The 23,765-nt window shown below is 44.1% G+C and overlaps 1 protein-coding gene across 8 annotated transcripts in view; it reads left to right on the top strand.

The window, feature by feature from the left end:
• Positions 1-23,765, top strand: part of SPECC1 (sperm antigen with calponin homology and coiled-coil domains 1) — a 198,288-nt gene that overhangs the window by 103,498 nt on the left and 71,025 nt on the right. For 7 of the 8 annotated variants that reach the window (XM_061143591.1, XM_061143587.1, XM_061143590.1 and 4 more), the window contains one exon: positions 20,264-21,840. In XM_061143591.1, the coding sequence (XP_060999574.1) occupies positions 20,264-21,840 (1,577 nt within the window). Of the gene's footprint in view, positions 1-20,263; positions 21,841-22,950; positions 23,555-23,765 lie in introns of those variants that run through there. The other variant, XM_061143596.1, reaches the window with a different exon arrangement.

Genomic DNA, 23,765 nt, shown 5'->3' with positions numbered 1-23,765 from the left:
AGAAGACATAGCTCAGTGGCTAGGCTGCAGCAATAAAGATAAAAATCCTTCAGGCTTCTCAACAGGAAGACCAGTCTATCTTTGAAGAGTGAGGGGGTGACACTGGGAAGCTAGCCAGAGTCATGTCTGTAGGGACTGTTGACTCTGAAGAGCTCTGAGTCTCTGTACCAGCCCTGTCCGCCTGGGCTCAGCCTTGTAAGCCCCAGAAGGTGCTTTTGGTAGCTTGAGGAAGAAGATGAGTTCTTAAAGCCTATTGAGTTGTTATGGAATAGTCCCAAGGGCTGATGAGCAAGGCTTGGGGATGCTGCAGCTAGGAACAGTGCCTGGAATCGCAGGCAGGGGTGGCTCACACTGGACACACCTCTGTGTGTGTGCAGGAGCGTGGTCAGTGCACCTGCCCACCAGACACCCTGGCACTGGGGTCACTGCGTGCACCCGAGCCACCGCCTGCCAGGACCTGGGCCTTGCTGCAGCCACCACAGCTGTGTAGTCCTCGCGGTGCAGCAGGAGTTCCCAAGTCAGGGTCCAGAACAGGCGCACACAATGGCAGTTCAGGGGGCCTCCCCGGCTACAAAAGGAAGGGTGGCAGCTGAGAAAGCAAGCATGTGATGTTCTCAGCTTACTTAAGGGTAGGTGGGCTCTGCCTTCACTTGAGCAAGAGTCATCAAGCGTGGATATCCCCAAGCGTACGAGAGAAACGTTGATGAGCCGGTGGTCGGAAAGGATGCCAGGTCAGTTCCTCCTGCCAAGATGACTCACCCCAATGACTCTGGGCCAAAGAAGGGTGTTTGCAGATGTGAAGGATTTATGTCCCCTATTTGAGCAAATGCTCACATGTCCAATGAAACATTGGCCATTGGATCAGTAGGAAAAGCAAGGAGGAAGGTGAAGAATTTAGGAAACAGTAGTGAGCTTGAATCTGGCAGCAGGAAACACAGTGTACACAAGTAGAGTATACTAGCTTGGCTGAAAATGCATGAAGTGTAAAGTAGGATTCTTGAAAAGAAGGATTATTCTCTCAGGGAGAATTCTAGGGAACAGCTCAGAACTAAAAAGTCTAGCCTACCTCAGCAAAACCCAGGATTGCGGCTGGGGGCATTCAAGACATTCAGATGTAAAACTACTCTGAAATGAATTTCGTCTTTGTTGGCATGTGATTGGAGGCATAGTTACTTAATTTTGATGAAGGTGTGGTTAGGACTGTTCACGATGGCTGGTAATCACGAACACAATAGAAAAGCTAGTATTCCCCCAATAACAGAGATTGAGTATGATAATGAGAGGTGAGCAGGCCATAGAGGACTAGAGAGAAGCAGTACCGGAAACAATAAAACCACAGAAACAGCCTCAGTAAGTATTCTTAAGCCAAATCCACCTATTAAAAAAAAAAAAGAGATAGCAATATTAGTGTCAGACAGAGGAATGCAAAAACAAAAGGGTTGAACAGGACAAAGAGTGATACTATATGATAAAAACCCCAAATATGTAACCATCTTTAATCTTTAAGCAACAAAATAGGTAGAACAAATACTGGGGATAAAAGAAGAATTTAGTTAAAAAACAAAACAAATATGTTATGCCAGGAGATGTTAATTATGTGTCTTTTCTAATGTGAAGGGCCAGGGGAATGAGGTTGTTGATTTGGATGCCCACGGGAACAGCTGGGCAGTGTGAATATGTGAGTTCCTGTGTGAGACAGCAGAGATTACAGTATTGCAGAGGAACTGGAGAATGCATGTCTTGCCTAAAGGCATTGAGAGTCATACATTTTAAAGCACTTTGCCAGCCAAGCAAAACGTATCTGTACCTTGCAGGCTGCCAGTTTTCAAGCTCTGAAACAAACAAAAAAAGCAAGCATATAGGTTATAAATAACACATTCAGCAAGTGTATACATTCTTCTAGACCTGGGATTGTTTACAGAAGTTGATCATGTGCTTTCTCACAGAAAACAAACAGTAGAATATAAACATTGTGATTGTATTTGCAATTAGTGGTTAAAAAAAAAGATGATTATTTTAAAAACTGCCTTGGAATTCAGAGACACTTAAAATATTCTCTGCACCAAAAGGAAGTCAAGCCAGAAATGACAAATCATCTAGAGATAGATGGAGGGAGGAGAGTATTATAGCAAAAAGCAGGGATTAGACCTAATGCCATACTCAGAGGAAAATGTATAATCATAGATGCTTTTATTAGTATATAAAGAAGACTGAAACTGTGTGAGTGAAATATTCAACTTATAAATGGGAAAAAATAAAAGAGAAACAAGTTAATAATGATAAAAGTTAATAATGAATGAAATAAAAAGCATAAAATGGTAAAGAAGATAAGGCCAAACACTAGTTCTTTGAAAAGGCAAATAATGGAAATATCTCTGATTAGACAAAAAAAGAGAAAAAATATTAAAAATGAGTAAAGGTCTACTGCTATAGGTATGAAAATGAAAAATTCAGTCTACATTTGAAAAGCTGAAGGAAAAGGATGAATTTCCCTCAAAATATAAATTCACAAAACTGTTCCAAAAGAAAAATTAGAAAACTTGAAGTGTTATCAATAGTGTTTAACATTGTTTTGGTATTAATGCAATTAAGCAAAAACATCTTTTGGTTTAAATATTAAAAAGAAACAAATTAGACCTAATAATAACGGAATTTGTAAGTGATTGTATGTAAGATAAATATAAAAAGAATAATAGGTTTTTTCTATACTAGCAGTAACTGATTAGCCCTGAAAATTGAAAAAAATAAATGACAGGTACCATAAAATATCTAGGAATAATTTTATCTAGAATATTTTAGGCCATAAGGTAAAAAGTATTCAATCTCATTGTAGTTCATAAAACAAGACTTGATATAGAAACTATACTATATTCCAGGGTAGACAGATTCAATATTATAAAATTATTCATCTTCTCAAGCCTGGATATGAGACTAATTTCTCCCCAGAATTATTTCTTAGGAAAAAAGGAAGCTCCTTACACTCAAACCTTACAAAACATCATTTTTAACTGGGCATATCCTTAATTACTTTGTTCTGAATAATTAGGTACTATTTGGGGAAGACAGACTAAAATAACCTCAATCTGATTTAATTCTAAATATATAATTATACAGGTGGCTTAGAAAAAAGGGAGTATTTATGCCATGAAATATGATCTCAGAGTTACAAGTGTTATAGATTGTTGAGGCCTTGAAAGATTGTATGACAGTATAGTAGGTGGTTAGGTCGTAGAGATAAACATATACTCACAGGAAGAATTGTTTTTTAAGAATTGACCTGAGGGTCTTCTCTGGTGGTCTTCTGGCTAAGACTCTGAGCTCCCTTTACAGGAGGTCTGGGTTGAATCCCTGGTCAGGGAACTAGATCCCACATGCCACAACTAAAGATCCTGCATGCCACAACTAAGACCTGGCACAGCCAGGTAAGTATTATTTTAAAAGAATCGACCTGATATCATGCAAATGTGTATTAGTATAAAATTTTTAGTGACAGCATGATACTGTCACTGGATTCAAAAAGTACTGAGTCTCAAACAGCTTTGATGGTTCTCTTGCAAATTGGAATAGATGGTTGAAAAGTAGCTCTAGTCGTGATGGAGACAGTGATACAGAACATGCTTGTGACGTATCTGGGACAGTCTTTTTCTTGAAATGTGAATATGGGGTCAGTATTTCTGGATGAATATATTTTGTTTGGGGTTTTCGTTTCTTTGGCTGTGTAGCACAGCATGTGGGATCTTAGTTCCCCGACCAAGAATCGAATTGCTTGTCCTGCATTGGAAGCACAAAGTCTTAACCACTGGACTGCAAGGAAAGTCCCTGAATGAATATATTTTATATAATATGGTTTTAAATATGAACATAAAATAAAAGTTTAATGTATTCATATGTATTATATAATTCAATTAGGCATTGTATATAATTATAATACATTATAATACTGTATTAGAGGGTTGGGCTTCCCTGATGGCTCAGTGCTAAAGTAAATGCCTGCCAATGCAGGAGACATGGGTTCAATCCCTGGGTCGAGAAGATCCCCTGGAGAAGGAAATGGCAACCCACTCCAGTATTGTTGCCTGGGAAATCCCATGGACAGAGGAGCCTGGCAAGCTACATTCATAGGGTCTCAAGGAGTTGGACACGACTGAGTGACGAAACAACAACATAATACAGTAACACATATAATAAACATGTAAAGGACATTTTATATAGACATATGGAATAAATACTACATATTAAATTTTTATAATATATGAATTAAAGATAGGGATTAGCTTCCTTTGTCTGCAGCAATAAAAGCTTACTCAAGTTGGTCAAGAAGCTTGTATTCTGCCTTTTTTTTTTCCTCTTTGGGACGTGGGTTTCTATCACCTTATATTCAGAGTCACTCTAATTAGAATTAAATTCAGCTGCAAGGACAAAAGACCAGCCCCCCAAATAATAGAGGTTGATATAGTCTTGAGTTTATTTCTCATGTAACAGTCTTGGTCAGGGGTTCCAGGCTGCCATGGAACTTAGGGTGCTGGGCCTTGGCCCACTGTGTGAAACCCTAACCTCATGGTCCCAGATGTGACACTGCATTTCAGGCATAAGGATGGAGGAAAGGGGTGTTAAGGAGAGCTTCCAGAAAATGCTTCATCCATTGTCCAGAACCCAGTCACCCAGCCACACCCAGCTGCAAAGAGGTTGGAAAGCCCTACTTCTGAAGCCACGTGCCCAGTAGAAAGTTGAGTTACCAAGGAAGAGAAAGGGAAGGAATTCTGGGGCACAGCCAGCCTCTGCTTACAGATATGTTATAATCTGGGGGGATAATGCAGGATGCCCTGTGTACCTGAGGTCAGCCTAGAAACGAACAAAGAAGAGCCAGATGCCAAAGGAGGTAGTGGTCCAGATCAACCGGAAACAGCATGATCAGCAATTAAAGGACAAAAAGGAAAGAAAGAAAAAACAAAGATACTGAGCATCAATTGCACCAGAGAATGGAAGTCAAACGCAACCATTTTTCACCCGTCCAGAAGAGTAATAGCTTCCTGTGCTGCTCAGGGACTAGAGAAAGAGTTAACTCCTGTGCATTGGCAGTGGCAGTGTGAATAATGGCAGGTTTTTTGGAAAGCAGTCTGGCAGTAGCTGTTGAGATTGAAAAATACACATTTCTTCTGACAAAGCAGCTCCATTTGGAGGGTTTTGTCCTCTAGAAGTAAAAGCAGCACTACTCAAGTATGGAGTGAATGTATTAAAAGTTTGTCAATTGCAGTACTCTTTTTTTGTAGTGGCCCAAATGTAGAAACAGTGAATAAATTGCAGGACATCATTCTTAGGATGTGTTGTATTATTAAATAGAGCAGCAAGATGTCTTCCCACTGTCCTAGAAGGCTGTAAATGCTTGTATTCTAATGAGATGAAATAGAATTCACAAGAGTGTTTGCAGCTTTATGTCATGTATGTGTATATCATAATCCCAAACAAGAGACTAAGCTCTTTTGTCTCCACATGAAAGAATGCATTCTTTCCATGTCTCGTATTTCATGTCAGTGGCTTAGGAAAGTAGGGGGTTTTGGTTATTTCAGTTTTAGAAAGAGCTTTGTTGTCTCTGTATGCCCTTGCATGTGTTAATAGTAAGGAAATGGGACCATCTTGTCCAGGATAGTGCAAGCCACCCAGAGTTGTGTGCCTAGCAGAATGGACTTTACCAGCGTCTTCGTTGTGCCTTAGGGACCAGCGGACCATCAGGAAGCTGGTTGTTGGCTTCATGTCTAGGTGGCACAATGAGCAGTTTGGGGAACAGGCGGACAGTTGGTGTGTTCCTCTTTATAAGATGCAGCTCTGTTTTGTCTACCTGCTGGGGTGCTCCGACCACTAGATACAACAGAGGTGACACCGTGTGACCTCTGTGGCTGGGCCACAAGAGGCCGTGAAGGTCCCGTTTTCAGAAACAAGGATGCTGGGACCCTGAGCCCACCAGGCTGAGAGGCCATACCCTGTTGGCACTCCCACCAGGCCCAGCCGAGCTCCCCACGGCTGGGCCATGGGATTGAGTCAGCCCAGCCTCAGCCACCACCCCTCCTGAGTTCCTGCCCCACAGAACCACAAAGAAAATATAATGGTTGTCTAAAGCATTGAGGTTATGGGAGACTTGTCCTGAAACAGTGGCACAAGCTAGAATCAAGATGCTGGGAGAAATACCAACAAGCTCAGATATGCAGATGATACCACTCTAATGGCAGAAAGTAAAGAGGACCTAAAGAGCCTCTTGATGAGGAGAGTGAGAGAGGAGAGTGAAAAAGCTGACTTAAAACTCAACGTTAAAAAAACTAAGATCATGGCATTTGGTCCCATCACTTCATGGCAAATAGATGGGGAAAAAGTGGAAACAGTGACATTGTATTTTCTTGGACTTCAAAATCACTATGAACAGTGACTACAGCCATGAAATTAAAAGATACTTGCTCCTTGGAAGGAAAGCTATGACAAACCTAGACAGTGTATTAAAAAGCAGAGACATCCCTTTGCTGACAAATGTCTGTATAGTCAAAGCTATGATTTTTCCAGTAGTCATGTACGGCTGTGAGAGTTGGACCATAAAGAAGGCTGAGCACTGAAGAATTGATGCTTTTGAATTGTGGTGCTGGAGAAGACTCTTGAGAGTCCCTTGGACTGCAAGGAGATCAAACCAGTCCATCCTAAAGGAAATCAACCCTGAATATTCATTGGAAGGACTGATGCTTAAGCTGAATCTCCAGTACTTTGGCCACCTGATGCAAAGAGTTGACTCATTGGAAAAGACTCTGATGCTGGGAAAGACTGAGGGCAGGAGGAGAAGGAGGGGACAGAGAATGAGATGCTTGAACGGCATCACTGACTCAGTGGACGTGAGTTAGAGCAATCTCCAGGAGTAGGTGATGGACAGGGAAGCCTGGCCTTCTGCAGTCCATGGGGTTGCAAAGAGTCAGACATAGCTTAGTGACTGAACAACAACAAAGTATTAAATTTATGGGAAGACTGGTCCTGAAACAGCAGTAACTGCAGCATGAAGGTTTGGTAAATAGTAGCATAACTGTGACAGTGGTCATATTCTTAGGGCACATGAACCTTCATGGATCTGATCCCAGCTATGTGTTGGATGCAGGTAAGTGAAATTGCTCAGTTGTGTCTGACTCTTTGCGACCCCATGGGTATAGCCCGCCAGGCTCCTCAGTCCATGGAATTCTCTAGGCAGGACTACTAGAGTAGATTGCCATTTCCTTCTCCAGGGAATCTTCCCGACTCTGGGATCGAACCTGGGTCTCCTGAATTGCAGGCAGATTCTTCACCATCTGAGCCACAGGGGAAGCCTGCATGTAGGTAAACCATCAGTAAACAAGAAAGGTTTGCCTAGTTATAATCAGTACTCTTAAAATTCACTATCCCACTTGGTCTTTTTTCATTTAACGTTTTATTTTTAAGTGTTACATATGTATGCATATGTGTTGAGTTGCTTCAGTTGTGTCCATCTCTTTGTGACTCCATAGACTGTAGCCTGCCAGGCCCTTCTGTCCATGGGATTTCCCAGGCAAGAATACTGGAGTGGGTTGCCATCTCCTTCTCCAGGGGATCTTCCCTACCCAGGGATTGAACCTGGGTCTTCTGCATTGGCAGGTGTATTCTTTAGCACTGCACCACCTGGGAAGCCCAATGTTATGTATATGTATTATATATTACACATTATATGCACTAAATGTATGGCAAACAGTATACATTTTAAAAAGTTTTACTGAAGTATAGTTGACTTACACTGTTTTGTTAATTTCTGCTATACTGCAAAGTGACTTAATTTTACATATATATATTCTTTTTCATATTATTTTCCACTATGACTTATCCCAGGATATTAACTATATTAGTAATAGTTTGCTGTGCTATACAGTAGGACTTTGTTGCTTATCCATCCTACATGTAATAGTTTGCCTCTGCCAATCCTGAACTTCCCCTCTCCGCACTCCTCCCTCCCCCTTGAGAACTGCAAGTCTGTCCTCTATGTCTGTGGGTCTGTTTCTGTTTTGTAGGTATGTTGACTTGTGTTGTATTTTGGATTCCACATGTACGTGATACCATATAATATTTTTCTTCCTCTGTCTGACTTACTTCACTCAGTATGACAATCTCTAGGTCCATCCATGTTGCTGCATATGGCATTATTTCCTTCTTTTTATGGCTGAGTAATATTTAATATTCCATTGTGTGTGTATATATCTCTCTCTCAATCTTCTTTATCCATTCATCTGTTGATTCGAAATTTCCATTCTTAATTGATGCCTGCTATCCCCTGCTGGGGTTTGAAGTCTTTTTTGTTTCTTTGCTTTGAGCTGGAATAAACTGTGCCATTCTCTCTATGTTGTACTCCAGCACCGGTATACTCTACCAGGAAACTTAACCAGCTCTGCTCAGACCATGATACGAACACTTTCTGAAACTTTGGTGTCTGCGCCCAGCATCTCCTTCCCTCTTCTTTGAGGCATTCTCCTTGCCTGATTCACCATTTCTCCACTTCGAGCAGGTCAGCTGATCCCTTGACCTCAGTGAGTCAAGGATAGTTCAGACCCTCAGATCGAGATGTGAGGAGACATTGTCGGGGCTTCTAGGAGAGAGAGTGCTCGTCACTGCATTTGGGATATGCAGACATGAGGCCTGGAGCTGTCTGAGGCATCCTGCGGCCACGAGGCTGATGAACCTGTCCAGGAAGCAGATGTGAAGGCTGGAGAGATAAGGGCCCCAAGGACATCTTCCCGCTGAGCTGGACCTGAAGTCGGGCCACGCCTGGACTTCCAGTTCTGCAAGCATTTCTTCTCTTCTTATGACTGCAAGCTTGAGTTGGATTTTCTGCTATGGAAACTCTTAAGTAACCACATCTACAGCATTTTGAGATTTTTGAAACAGCAGAGGGACTTTGCTCTATCAGAGGCAGAATTCAGTCTCCAGGCAGTTCATCCAGTGACTGGCCCCAGGACCTGGGAGGCTGGGCCGGAAGGGTTAGGGATGTCCTGCTTCAAGAATAGAAGGCCAGCGGGGATGAAAGTGGCCCTCAGATGTTCAGACATCATGGGGGACAGGAAAGCCGTTTGTTCTTCATGGGTCCAGATTGTTTCAGAACTGGAACCCACGTGTGCCATGTGAACCAAGACTGTGTTCAGCCAGTTGGAAAGAAAGAAGGATTGTCTCGCTCTTTGAGCTGCTCAGCAGTGGAAGCAGCTGATGCCCTGTTCAACGTAAGAGTTTAAAATAGCAACGGAAGCTGGATGCTGTCATAACTACTTTGCATGAAATGCCAGGCCACATGATTTCTGTGTTTCTTCCAGTTCTGAAATAACACTGTTTGGTGCCTCCTTAGGGCTTCCCACATGGCTTGGCTCGTAAAGAATCTGCCTCACAATGCAGGAGACATAGGTTCGTTCCCTGGATCAGGAAGATCCCATGGAGGAGGACATGACAACCCACTCCAGTATTCTTGCCTGGGAATCCCATGAACAGAGGAACCTGACGGGGTACAATCCATGGGGTCACAAAGAGTCGGACATGACTGAGCAACAAGAATAGCTATCAGAAGACATACTTATTATGTGACCCTTGTGCAAAGTGTGAGGCCTGTCAGACTCTCATTTTCCTTGTCTGAAAAGTGAAGATAGCAATACATTGCCAGCTGACTTTGGTGAACCTCATAGTATATAAGAAATGCTTTGAGAACCAAAGTGCCCCACAGTGTAAAGAACTGTTGTAACCGCCTACGTGGTGAACTCCAGTTTAAAGAATGTGGACAGTGCCTTAAAGTTCTTTGTATGTTTTGACCTATGGGTGGTTTAAAAAAAAGAACAGAAAAGAAAAAAGTGATGCTAATTAAAGTAAATAGGATTCAGCTTGCCCAGTTGACCTAATTCTCTTGTTGCTCCACTCGCAAATTGAGGTAAATTTCATCCCTTATAATGGTGGAACTTGGAAGTTTCTCAGTGACCACTGTGAAATAGAGCCACATGTCTCATTTCAGTGAAGTATTAGTGTTTAGTCACTCAATCATATCAGACTTTTTGTGATCACACCAAGGACTGCAGCCCACCAGGCTCCTCTGTCCATAGAATTTCCCAGGCAAGAATATAGGAATGGGTTGCCATTCTCTCCTCCAGGGGATCTTCCCCACCTAGGGATTGAACCTAGGTCTCCTGCTTTGGCAGACAGATTCTTTACTGTCTGAGCCACCAGGTAAACCCCATTTTAGAGAATTAGAGTTAAATAGTGATCCAGGATGGGTCATTCTGCTCTGCGTCAAGCCTCATAGAGTCTATGTTTTCCCATCTCTGCTGCCCAGGGAGGGGCAAGTCTTTGCTTTCACCAAACCTCCACCACCCCCGTCCTCCTCACTCAGTGTTTGCTGCCTGGAAACACCTAGGGTACTGGGGGATTCCTGTGTGGAGGTGCCAGCCCTCGGGTCAGGCGGGGAGGCTGGCATTTGACCTGCATAGTGGAGCCGGAGGCCCACGTGGCCTACAGAGCAAATCCCAGGCCACTTGGGTCTCAGCGGAAACCAGCTGTCTCTGCCGCTTTCAGCCAGCCTGCTGGAGCAGCCCATCCAGTGGTGGTTTGTGTTCTGGCCCCTCCTGGAGACGGTGAACCAAGCGCCATGTGGGCCGCCTGCAGGAAGCTCTTCTCCAAACGCTGCGGCTTTGTCTCCTGCCCCGTCTTGCTTTGAACCCAACACAGAGCAGCCACTGGGTCCTCCCTCAGGCCAGAGCCCCCTCTTAATGTTAGGGGTCTTTTGTTCGGAAGCCCCCTGGTTCTGGAGCTCTGTGCATAGTGGCTGAGGTCCCGAGTAGGTCTTTGGGAAGGAGAAGAACGCAGATTTACGGGTGTTTTTAAGACTCTCACCGGAGTTGCTAACCAAGTGGAACATGAGCAAAATTAATTCTGTGTTCTGGAAAAAGAAAAATGAAGATGAGACAAAACATGTGTCTGGTTGCAGAAATCATCTCTGAATGTGGGCTGTACTGGTTGCCTTTAGTGAAGGAAGCAAAATGAGCAAGTAATTTGGCTTACTTGTGTGTATTTTTTTCCTCTGTTTGGTTTGCAAAGGGAGTTTCCGTGAACTTTAATATGAGGAACCTGTGAATCTCTAGGAAAAACTCTATTGAGACTCTGCAAAAGGCAGCCCATGGAAACACTTCCTACCACATGCGAGGTGGAGCTGGAGATGTGATAAGAGACCCAGTTCCTTATGGCAGCGCTTGAGTTGCCTCAGGCTTCCCTGTTTTATCTCATTTGTTCTAAGTCCAAAGGACCAGCACTGCCTATAAAACCAGCTGCAGATTACTGGCTTCCACAGGGTCCACAAACACTCACATTTCTTTTCCTTAATTCTTACTAACAAAGTAGGAGATGCACTGGTTAAATAGTGAAATAGGGCAAGACCTTTACTATGAAAGGGCTTCCCTAGTGGCTCAGTGGTAAAGAATCTGCCTGCAGTGCAGGAGACACAGAAGATGTGGGTTTGATCCCTGGGTCAGGAAGATCCCCTGGAGAAAGAAATGGCAACCCATTCCAGTATTCTTGCCCAAGAAATCCCATAGACAGAGGATCCTCGCAGGCTACAACCCATTGGGATCACAAAGAATTGGACACGACTCAGTGACTGAACAACACCAACAACAGGGAACTTTAGATCCTGCATGCTGCAACTAGATACAACTAGAGCCAAATAAATAAAAATCCTTCCTGCCCTGCCTAGTCCCACCCCCTTCCTTTAAAATCCTGGCAGTCACTGATCTTTTCAGTGTCTCCATAGTTTTGTTTTTTCCAGGGTGTCATATGTTAGTGGTTGGAATCACACAGAATGTCCTTTTTAAATTGGCCTCGTTCACTTAATCATACGCATTTAAGGTTCTTCTGTGTCTTTTCGTGGCTTGACAGCTCATTTCTTTTTAGCGCTGATTAATGTTCCACTGGCTGATGTACCACAGTTTAGCCATTCACCCACTGAAGGACATCTTGGTTGCTTCCAGTTTTGGCATCTATGACTAAAGCTGCTGTCAGTATCCACTTACAGGTTTTTGTGTGGATATAAGTTTTCAGCTCATTTGGGGAAATACCAAGCAGTACAATTGCTGAATCCCCTTCATGGATCACAGCCTTATTGTGTTGAAGGGGCTTGTGTAACTCAGTGAAACTGTGAGCCATGCCGTGCAGGGCCACCCAAGATGGGCAGGTCATAGTGAAGAATTCTGACAAAACGTGGTCCTCTGAAGAAGGAAATGGCAACCCACTCTAGTATTCTTGCCTGGAGAACCCCATGGACGCTAAGAAAAGGCAATAAGATATGACGTCAGAAGATGAGCCCCCTAGGTCAACAGCAAGAACAACAACATCAAAGAAACCACTCATCTGCCTTCGCAAGTGGCTGTATGATTTTGTTCCCACCAGTAGAAGTATGACTTCCTATTGCTCCACATCCACACCAGCATTTGGTGTTGTCAGGGTTTCGGGCTTTAGCAACTCTAATAGGTGTGCAGTGGTATGTCCTTGTTTTAATTTGCAATTCCCTGACGATGTATGAGCATATCTTCACCTGCTTATTTGCCATCTGTTTATCTTCCTTGGTGAGGTTTCTGTTTAGATATTTTGCCCATTAATTAGGTTGTTCATTTTCTTATTGTTGAGTTCTTTGTGTGTTCTGGCTAACAGTCCTTTATCAGATACGTCTTTTGCAGATTTTTTTCCTCCGAGTCTGCAGCTTGTCTAATCATTCTATTGACATTGCTGTGTTTTAGTTTTTCACATGTAGACATTTTGTTGACCCTCGCTCTGATAGGTGAGAATTTAACTCATAACCTTTTGCCTCCTCCCAGTGTCATATCACTGTTTTTAATTCCTTTCTTGGTTACCTCTTTTATTTTAATAATGTAGTCCATCTTTTTTTCTTGCTTTGCCAACTCTATTTAGTCTCTTTGACTCTCCATTTATGAGATGAGGTTGGAAATTGTTGTTACAACCCTTTCTGCCAGCTTTCTTCACCTGGTCTTCTACCTCTCAATTTCTTCTGTCGGTACTTTAATTTTTTTTTTTTTTTTGCTAACAAGGATGATAGTATTCAAATGTTCTGTAAAACAATCTTTCCTACTTTGGTATAGGTAAATTTAAGTAGTACTAATGTTATTATGACTACAAAGATAGGCTTCTGAGAAAGATTGAGGATAAAAGGAAAAGAGGCGGCAAGAGGATGAGATGATTGGATAGCATCACTGATTCAATGGACATGAACTTGGGCAAACTCCAGGAGATAGTGAGGGACAGGAAGGCCTGGCATGCTACAGTCTATGGGGTCACAAAGAGCTGGACACTACTTAGGGCCTGAACAACAGCAAGATAGGCTTCCCTGCAGAGTGCAGTCATGTGCTATGATTTTGTTACCTTTATGCAGTTTCTTGTTTTTGTGAGGTTTCTGTTTTTTCACTATTTTTATTATATCCTCATTTTTTTTTTTTTCACTCTTCTTCCAATGAGGTCTTCTATTAAAGAAACCTCCCTTCTTAGACACTTTATCCTCAACCCAGCATGGACTTGTTCTCCAGACTTGCTCCATGGACACCGAGACTTCCCTTGACTGCTTTCCTCTGATAAGGCCAGGCTTCCTGGATGACTCATCCTCTTCTGTTTGGTTTGCTTCATTGTTTTCCTGGAGCACATCCTTGAATAACTTCCTCAGAAAAGGTGTTGGCAGTTTTAATTTTCTGAGTCTGTGCATGTTTTAACATGTGTTTTCTACCTCTCCAATTGATTTGTAGTTAGGTTGGGTGTAGAAATCTAGGTTAAAAATCATTTGCCCACAGAACTCTATAGGCATTTGCTTTGTTGCCTTCTAGAATTCAGTGTTGCTAATACTGGGTTGGCCAAAAAGTTCATTCAGGTTTTTCTGTAACATCTTATGGAAAACCTAAACAAACTCTTTGGCCAACCCAATACATGATGGCCAGGCTCATTCTCAGTTCATACCCCTTCCCCAAACTTTTACACATTCTTGGTGTTCTGAAACTTTAAAAATATTTATCTATCTCCTTGTGGATCTTTTTGTTTGTTTTGCCTGACATAAATTCTATAGATACCTTCTGCAAATTTGGGGAATTGTGTTACATCAGCTCTTTGATTATTTCCTCTGCTCTGTTTCCACTCATCTGTAGTTCTGGAATTTCTATTAATTGATTATTTGATTGCCTGGTTTGGCCCTCTATGTTTATCTTTTCGATTTTCATCTTGTTTCCATTTCATTGTACACATTGAGAGAATTCCTTGATTTTGCATTGTATTCCTTCCATTGAATCTTTCAATTTGACAAACATATTTAAACTTTCTGAGAGCTAGAGCTTTCTCTATTACTTTTTCATAGCACCCTGGCCTTGTTTTAGCAGATGTGTGTAACCTTGAAATTTCAATGGTGAGACCTGCCCTGAGCACCCTGTGGCCATTAGCCTTCTTTCTCATCAGCTCCTCCATGTACTCCAGAGCCTTTACACATTGTTCACACTTTTCTAGCTTTTTTTTCTCCCTTTTATCTAGTTTGAGATATTTTTGTGATAATTCAATTATGCTTATCAAGTGAGCAGTTTGATGTTCAGATGTTGTCGGAGGAGAGATCCATATAAGAGAGTTGATGTGAGAGTCATCAGAATACAGGTGGTATTTAAGCTCATGGGATTGAGTAGAAGCACCAGGAAAATACTTGTAATAAGAGAAGGGGAATGGCCCAGGACCTGGATCTGAAGAATTCCAGCGTGCAGAGTGGGGGGTGGGGGGTGGGGCCATCTGAGGTGGCTGCTGAGGTCAGAGAGAACTAGGTCAGTATGACATCAGAGACCCATGTCAAAAAGGACATTATTGTTCCAGCCCTGCTGAGAGGATTGGAAACACCCACTGCATTGGATGTTGCAGTGGAAGCCACTGATAAGCTCAGCAGACAGTGTTTGATTGAGGAATGGGAGTGGGCAGAGGAGGGGATGAGGGGGAAGAAATGCAGACAACCTGGAAGTGCATTGCGGGGCTGAATTCTGCTGGGACAGGTAGGGACAGATCAGAGACTAGCTGAAGGAAGCTGTGGACTCAGATACTCTTTTTTTTAAAATTCTTTAAAAAATTTTTTTCTTTTATTAGAGTCTAGTTGATTTACAATGTTAGTTTCAGGTGTAAGCAAAGTGATTCAATTATATGTATAAATATATCTTTTCTTTTTCAGATTCTTTTCCATTATAGATTATTATTAATACAAGATAGTGACTACAGTTCCTTGTGCTACACAGTAGGTCCTTGCTATTTATGTATTTTATATATAGTGATATGTTTCTGTTAAGCTCCTAATTTATCCTTCTGCCCCCCTCCCCTGCTTCCCCCGGTAACCATAAGTTTGTTTTCTATGTCTGTGAGTCTATTTCTGTTTTGTAAATAAATTCATTTGTAACTTATTTAGATTCCACATGTAAGTGATATTACATGATATTTGTCTTTTTCTGTTTGACTGACTTCACTCAGTATGACAATTTCCAGGTCCATCCATGTTGCTTGTTGTTGCTCAGTTGCTAGGTCATGTTTGACTCTTTATGACCCCATGGACTGCAGCACATCACGCTTCCCTGTCCTTCACTGTCTCCTAGAGTTTGCTCAGATTCATGTCTATTGAGTCAATGATGCTAGCCAACCATCTTATCTTCTGCTGCCCCCTGCTCCTTTTGCCTTCAGTCTTTCCCATGTTGCTACAAATGACATTATTTTGTTCTTTTTTGTGGCTGAGTAATATTCCATTGTGTATATACACATGGGACTTCCCTGGTATCTCAGTTGCACCTGCAATGCGGGAGACCTGGGTTTGATCCCTGGGTTAGGAAGATCCCCTGGAGAAGGGAACGGCTACCCACTCCAGTGTTCTGGCCTGGAGAATTCCATGGACTGTATAGTCCATGGGGTCGCAAAGAGTCGGACATGCTGAGTGACTTGCACTCTCACTTTCGTATACGCTTTTCTTTATCCTGTCATCTGTTGATGGACATTTAGGTTGTTTCCATGTCTGGGCTGTTGTGAATAGTGCTGCAGTGAACACTGGGTGCGTGTATCTTTTAATTGAAGAGAATTGAGTGTGTTTAAATGCTGGTTAGAAGGATCCAGTGGGAAGGGAATGACATTTCCACAAGTCACAGGTGTACTGGGGACCCTGGGGATACTGGCAAGAGCTCAGTGAGGGTTGTGGGGAGCAGAAAGGCCCAAATGATGAGTATGGTCAGCTGTGGTTAGCAATTATGCGTGGCCTTGAAACCACAGGAAGAGGTTTGACAGGAAATATGTACAGAGTCTGGAATAGAAAATGAGAGTTACTTAAGGGATATGGATCCAGAACATCTCACAGGTGGGGGAGGCTGGAACCAGGAAGACCTGTGAGAATGTTTCAGAAATTTCAATGGAACGTTCCAAGGACCTGGACTAGAGTCAGACTGAAAGGAAAGGAAAAACATGGAGACCCTCTCAAAGCTAGTTAATACATCTGTGTGACTGCCTGGCTCGTTACAAAAAGAAAGGGGGAAGGAGGCTTTAAATATGTTCTTCTCTGATGGGGGAAACTGAAAGATGTCTGGTGCCATTGTCAGAATATTTTGTGACTGCAGAGAGCAAAGATTTTCAAAAGTTAGCCACCAGCCAAGAGCGGAGACGGATGAGGAGTCTGGGGAGATTAGATTTGACAGTAAAGAAGTTATTGGAATTTTCCAAGAAAAAGGTTACGAAAGGACTTCCCTGGTGGCTAAGACTCTGTGCTCCCAGTGCAGGGTGCCTGGGGTCCATCCCTGGTCAGGGAACTAAGATCCTACATGCCGCAACTAAGACCTGGCACAGCCAAGTAAATAAAAATAAATATTTTTTTAAAGTGTATTATCTTATTTTTAAAAAAAGGTTATAAAGAGTTATCATACAGAATAACCTGGTAGTTTTAGATTTTTAGAGATAGAATGAGCGAGTCTGCTTGTGTTAGGAGACCAGGCAGGCGGCATGCGATCTTGTGAATTGTGTGTCTCTACAGAGCAGGACTTGAATCCTTGGTGAATAAATGAAAGGTTAGTAGTTTACTTCAGAATGCCACCCTTTCCCCCCACCCCACCCACGTTACACCGAGCAGCCCCAGGAGCAGATTCTTTGGGTAAGATGAGGAAATCAGAAAGAGACTGAAAATGTTTTATCTTCAGCTCATGAGAACCACTGCTTAAAACCTTATCAATAATTTAAATGACTGCACTGTTTTTTATTTTAAACATGCTTTTTGTTCTATGGAAAGATTTTTTCCCACCCCATTTTCTCTCTCTGTATTGTTACAATAGGATTTTTCCCTCTTTTTTTTTTTTTTTTAAGTTTTATTGGAGTATAGTTGCTTTGCAGTGTTGTGTCAGTTTCTGGTGTACAACAAACTGAATCAGCCATTCGTATACATATATCCTATCTTTTTTAGATTTCCTTTGCACTTAGGTCACCACAGAGTAGTTCCCTGTGTTCCCTCTTTCTTACTTTATGGCATAAATATAATGTAAAAAAGGATCAGGAGAACTACTCACTGTCGGTCGACCAGCTCAGCACTCCCTGTCTTCCGCGTCCTCTTCCCTCCCTGTGCGTCTGTGTGTGTGTGTCTGTGACACACACTTCGATGCACCTGTGATCAGCCGCAAGATAATACAGTTTCTCCTCTGGTGTTGTGAAATGTGACATGTCAAACATGGTTTAAAAATATTATTGTATTAGGCAGAGCTTGCTTTTATTTTAACTTCTTGTAGCCGGACAGCCATCCTTGGCACCAATAAGCAGTGATCAGAAGAGGAAGGACGTAAGGGTGCCCGCCATGCCGGGCCCCACCCATCAGCCTAGGCTCCAGCACCCCAGCTGTCTCCCTGCTCAGCTCTCCTGTGCTAGGGAACCTGCCAAGGCTGAATGGCTCTGAGCTGATGCCTCTGAACTCAGTTCTTGAAGGAGACTGGGAGGAAGAACCCTTCTGGTTTATGATGTGGTAAGCTAGGGGACTGCCCCCCACCCTGCCAGTGGCCATGATGGGGTGTCTTGATGCAGATGGGGGAGTAATAGTGCTTTAGTTTGGTCCAGTGATGAATTTTAGCAGCACTCTCAACTTATGCTCAGCTAATGATAGCTTCTGAAAAGATGTGTCCAGAGACTGGAAGAGCCTTTTAAAGAAGATAAGGAGGCAATTACACTGATCATCAAGTGATGATGAAGCAGCGAGAACCAAAAAAAGAACAGATGTTGTGAAAGTACAGCTGGGTTATACGCTTTGTAATCCACAACTGGATGTAATTCATAAATGGACTTGGGTTTGATGTAAACAAATTCCTAGTAGTTTAGATAAGGCATAAGTAACACCCAAGCTTCGGACAGACTGAGATTGTCAGCAAGAGGAAGGAGTGAAGCTGTCGCTGCTACAATGGCAGAAGTGGTCTGCTGCTGTCCACATCATTCTTCCCAATCAACAAACAGCTGAAAGTAGCCTTACTTTAGTGGCGTTGTCAAGAATGCAGATGCCCATGACAGTCCGTCCTGGATATTCAGTGTTGCATGTCCTCACTGTCATTAGGTTGAAACTTTAGTTATCCCCCAGTTTTCATTCCGGTCCTTGACAAGGTTACTTCACTCCAGAAGACTGGTGTGACGAAAAGGTTTATTGCTTAGTGATTTCAGTCTTCACTTTACAAGGATATTTAAACACATCTTTTCTTCACTGAGCATTTATTGTGGTGTACTGGTGGCACCAGGACACAGCCATGCATCACACATGTGTTACAATGCTCTTAGCTTTCCAGTAACTTAATTTGGAAAGATTAACTTAAAAACCTGAGTCTTATTCTATGTGACTATGACAGCCTAGCCTTCATCATGTCAATGTTTTAGAAGCATCCGGCTGTAAGACACTCAGCAGTGTCCCCCACCTGCCTCCACATCACCCCCTTGGATTCCGGGGCACTGGGAGACACAGTTACTCATGACTTAGTGGCTGTCTTGGCAGTGGGTTCAGAGCTGTTTCACCACAGTGGTTCCTGCTTCTGCCTTGGCTGTCTGGGGCCTCTGCCAGGCTGTGGATGTGTCCCTGCCCCCCACCCTCCCTACACAGCAGAGGCCTCCGGTCCACGGTCCATTATTGTGTAAGTTGCTGCAGTCAGCCTTGATTCATCAAACCTCTTTGAGTTTGTAAGAAATCCAGATTTTTCATTTTATACTTTAATCTCTGAGGTGGGTTTCGTTTCTGGAGCGTTTAGGAGATTGATGTCTGAGTTTTCACCCCTAGATTTTTTTTTTTTTTTACATTTTCCATAGTAAGCAGCATAAGTGAAAATTTAAGATGTAGTGTAGGTGAAGGTTAAAAAATAACTGTGGTAGTATAGATGAAAATAAATTCCTTACATTTTCTATTGTAAGTTCTAAATTCTCTATCATTTCCACATTACGTAAATCTGTTTGGCATTGAAAACCGTACAACAGATGAATGTGCTGGGCCCTCATCGTGTTGGTTCTTGTTTCTTTGTGAATACAAATGAGCACAGTATTCCCACTTATGTTAAAAACAATAGGTCATTGAATCAGATCAGCCTGTGCCTAGTACAATATTATTTGGGTCTTCTGATTTCTTCATGGAATTTGTTCAGTCAGAATGCAAATGATACATTTTTTGAGTGTTTACTTAAGAATTCACAGCAATCCTGTATTTTGCTTACTTGTCAGAACTGTCAATTCAGTTGTGTTTCAAGTTACAGAAAACCTAGTTTAAGGTGACTTATGAAAGGTGACTGTTGGCTTGTGTGGTTGGAGGGCCAGCCTCAGGGTGACTGACCCAAAGCTCCACAGCGCCACTAAGAGCTTGGTTCCTTCTTTCTTCTCTGCATCCTCACCTTCCTCCTGCGATGATGGTTGCCAGCCATCCCCAGGCCAGTCTGTTTAGGCGCTCACGCAGGAACCTCTCCTGGTGTCTCGTTGACCTTGACCGTGGGGCTGGTGTGTGCTTTGAGCAAGCAGCCATTGCTGGGGATGGGGTGATGCTGAGTAGCTCAGCATGGTGCCGGCTCTGCTGAAGCACAGGGCTGGGGGCAGGGGTGCAGAAGCTCCAGTTGGAGCTGGGTAGGCACCGCAGGGAGGATGTGGTGGAGGAAGAGTGGCAGCCATGCTGCCCATGTGCCCTGAGAGCTGAAGTTACTGGGTTTGTTTCACTGGTTTCTTCTCTCTTCAGGGGCCGTGACAGCCACCAAGAGGACAGGCATTCCCGCCCCTCGAGAACTCGCTGTCACTGTCTCGAGAGACAGAACTGTGCCACGCGGTCCCTCCAACTCAAGGAAAGCGACGACCAGCCCCACCTCTTCTGGTGCGCCCACCCCCACCAAGCACGTTCGGGCTGCTCCCCCAAGACCCCGGCCGGAGCATGAAGGTGCAGAGAAGGCCATGCTCGAGTCCCAGGTCCGGGAGCTCTTGGCAGAAGCCAAAGAGAAAGACAGTGAGATCAACAGGCTCCGAAGTGAACTCAAAAAGTGGATGGAGAAACGGACTCAGGACAGTGAAGACGGGGACACTTTGGACCCCAGTGTGGACAGAGCATCGGTCTTGCCGTGTGACTCGGAACCTTTGATCCGAGCCCTTGAGGAGAAGAACAAGAGCTTCCAGAAAGAGCTTGCAGAGCTTGAAGTAGAAAACCGGGCCTTGAAGGAGAAACTGACTTATTTTGAGCACTCCCCGGATTCAGAGGGGGGAGCAAGTCACACTGGGGACAGCAGCTGCCCGACGTCCATAACTCAGGAGTCCAGCTTCGGGAGCCCGACGGGGAATGAGGCGTTGGGTGAAATTGACACGTACAGAAAAAACCCGCACGAGGGTGCCCTGCGGACATCAGGCTCTTCCAGCAGTGATGTCACCAAGGCCTCCTTGTCCCCGGATGCCTCTGACTTCGAACACATCCCGGCAGACACCCTGGGGCCCCTGTCCCCCGCTGGGAGCCTTGTCAAGAGTTCCAAGTGCTCGGCAGCCAGCAGCTCCCCAAACACAGCGAGTGAGCTGTCCTTGGCGTCCCTGGCAGAGAAGATCCACAGGATGGAGGAGAACCAGCACAGCACGGCCGAGGAGCTGCAGGCCACACTGCAGGAGCTGTCTGACCAGCAGCAGATGGTGCAGGAGCTGACGGCTGAAAATGAGAAGCTGGCGGACGAGAAGACACTCCTGGAAACGTCCTTTCATCAGCACCGGGAGAGGGCGGAGCAGCTGAGCCAGGAGAATGAGAAGCTGATGACCCTCCTGCAGGAGCGTGTAAAGGGTGAGGAGCCTGGCGCCCAGGAAGGCAAGATCCTGGAGCTGGAGCAAAAGTGCACAGAGATCCTGGAGCAGGGCCGCTTCGAGCGCGAGAAGCTGCTGAGCATCCAGCAGCAGCTGACGTGCCGCCTGCGCGCAGTTGAGGAGGAGCACCGTGGCGCCCTGGAGCTGGTCCGGCACCTGCAGGAGGAGAACGGGGAGCTGACCACCCGCCTGGAGCTGGAGCGGCACAGCGGCGGCCCCACAGCTGAGACCCCAGCAGCGCGTCAGCTTCCCATGGAAGGGCTCCAGGTAGAGAACGGGTCTCTGCAGGCCTCCCTGGGGAACGAGGAGCAGAAAACTGGAGGGGCCAGCCCCCTGGGGCCCACGGCTGAGGGCTGCGACGTCCAGGAAATGCTGACCATGGCTCGAGCCGAGAAGGACCAGCTGGAGCAGTCCTGCTCGGAGCTCAGGCAGGAGCTGCTGAAGGCACATGGGGAGGTGAAGCGCGTTTCAAGCCTGCTGGCCAAGGTAAGGAGGTTTCTCTCTGCTGGGGTTTGCTCATCCTCATCTACTTGGCCCTCCTCAGCCTGAAAGACACAGGGCACAGAGGACCAGGTACTCAGTTACATTCACAATCCAGCAGTCTAGCCTGAAGATCTGTCAGAGTCCACACAGACCAGGTATGCAGCAACGAGACACCCCAGTTTCTAGCTACAGTAGTAGAATGTGTCATGGGGATACAGTGTGTCTGATGATGCAGGAATAAAGAACATCACAGAGGCCAGTCTGGAGTCCAGTCCCCAGGGGAGCACCTAGAATAATGTGGGTAAGGGAGGGTAGTGCAGGAGGACTTCCTGGAAGAGGTGGCAGTAAGCCAAGTGTTGAAGAGTGAGCGATAGACATCAAGTTTCCTGGTTACCATGCTTTGGGCACTTAGGAACAGAAAACTAAAATCACCCCAAGTTTCCCCACCAAGTAATATAATTATATAACCACTATTTTGGCATTTTCTTACCAGATGTACCAAAGTATGTGTGTGTGTTTTTATCTCACAAGTTAAAAAATTGTTCTATACATAACTAACTTTTTAAAAATCTGATATTTTGTAAGCACATTCTCATTGTTCACTATTCTTTGAAACATGATTTTGAAGGCCAGATAGTATGCTGTTCTAGAAATATTTCCTAAGTACTTTACTGCTCACCTATTGTTGAACATTCATGTTTTTTTTTCCAGTCTTTTGATAATGTAAGTCATTTTTTATCTCTCTCTGATTATTTCCTTAGGAAAAATTCCTAGACATTGACTCACTATGTCAAGACCGTTTTAAAGACTTTGCATGCCTTTGGCCAGATTGGCTGCCAGCAGTAAGACACAGGTGTAATCCCACCAATGGGGTGGGGTGTTCTGGACCCCTTGCTGACATTTGGTACCTAGCTGTTGGGTCATTCAGATCTGGTCTCCATTTCCTCTTTTCCCCTCCCCGTTTCCACTCAGAAAGATCTTCCCCAACCCAAGATCAAATAAATGATCACTGTTTTCGCTTTTTAAAAATAATGCTTTAATCAAAAAAAAAAAAAATGCTTTAATCAGCCTGGACTTTGTTCTCTGGTAAAGATCGCTGGTAATTGTATAATATTCTGCCCACCCTCAGAGCAGTGCTGGAAAGGTATAGACAGGTGGCTTCCAGTTTCCCAATTCCTCTGAGCTCTGGGTCTGATTTTGGAGTCCCTTGCTGAAAGGGACTGAAAACATCCTCCCACCTCATATCAGGGGCTGTCACTCTCTTGATACAAATTATGCCCTGAACTCCCAGAGGGTTTGTCTCTGCTGCTTCATCTGCTTTAAGAATGGTCCATTGCAACCTGATTCTCTGGTCGTTAATGGTGTGGATGTCTTACAGGCTTTCTTGTTCCTGTCATTTCTTCATCTTCAGCTGGGTTAGAGTATCTTCAGGTTTCCAGCTTCTCTGACCTCCACCTTGTAACTTTGCTGGCAGCTGACTGTGTGATTGTAGAACCTGCCTATGCCCAGCTTCGTGGGGCCAGGGTGAGGGGGGTGGGGTCTTGTTTCCACAGAATCGTCAAGCCTTAGCCTCCCGCCACCGCACACATGCCTTCCTTAGCTGGCCAGCAGTGTGGAGTTGGATCACATCTTTGTTTTTCCAGATTATAATGCAGTCTAGGTCTACTTGTCAAGATTCCAGTCATTTGGGACCCTGATTTCAAGCTGGAGAATTTTTGTAAGTCTTGGAACCTAGAAGTTTTAAAAAAAAACACTGATTTTTCTCTTCCCCTGAGGTTGACAACGTGTAGAAATTCAGTTCCTCCTGCAAAACTCGGGTGTTTCCTCCAGTGTAGTAAGGGGGTTGTAAAGAAGCACTTGCCTGAGTGGCCAAGGAAAATGAGAGGTGACACGATCATTATGTGACCAGCGTTGTCACCAAGACAAAA

Source organism: Dama dama, chromosome 5, assembly GCF_033118175.1.
Source record: "Dama dama isolate Ldn47 chromosome 5, ASM3311817v1, whole genome shotgun sequence".
Taxonomy (NCBI): Eukaryota; Metazoa; Chordata; class Mammalia; order Artiodactyla; family Cervidae; genus Dama; species Dama dama.
Note: the sequence above shows the minus strand (reverse complement) of the source record. Positions and strands in the feature narration are given on the sequence as shown.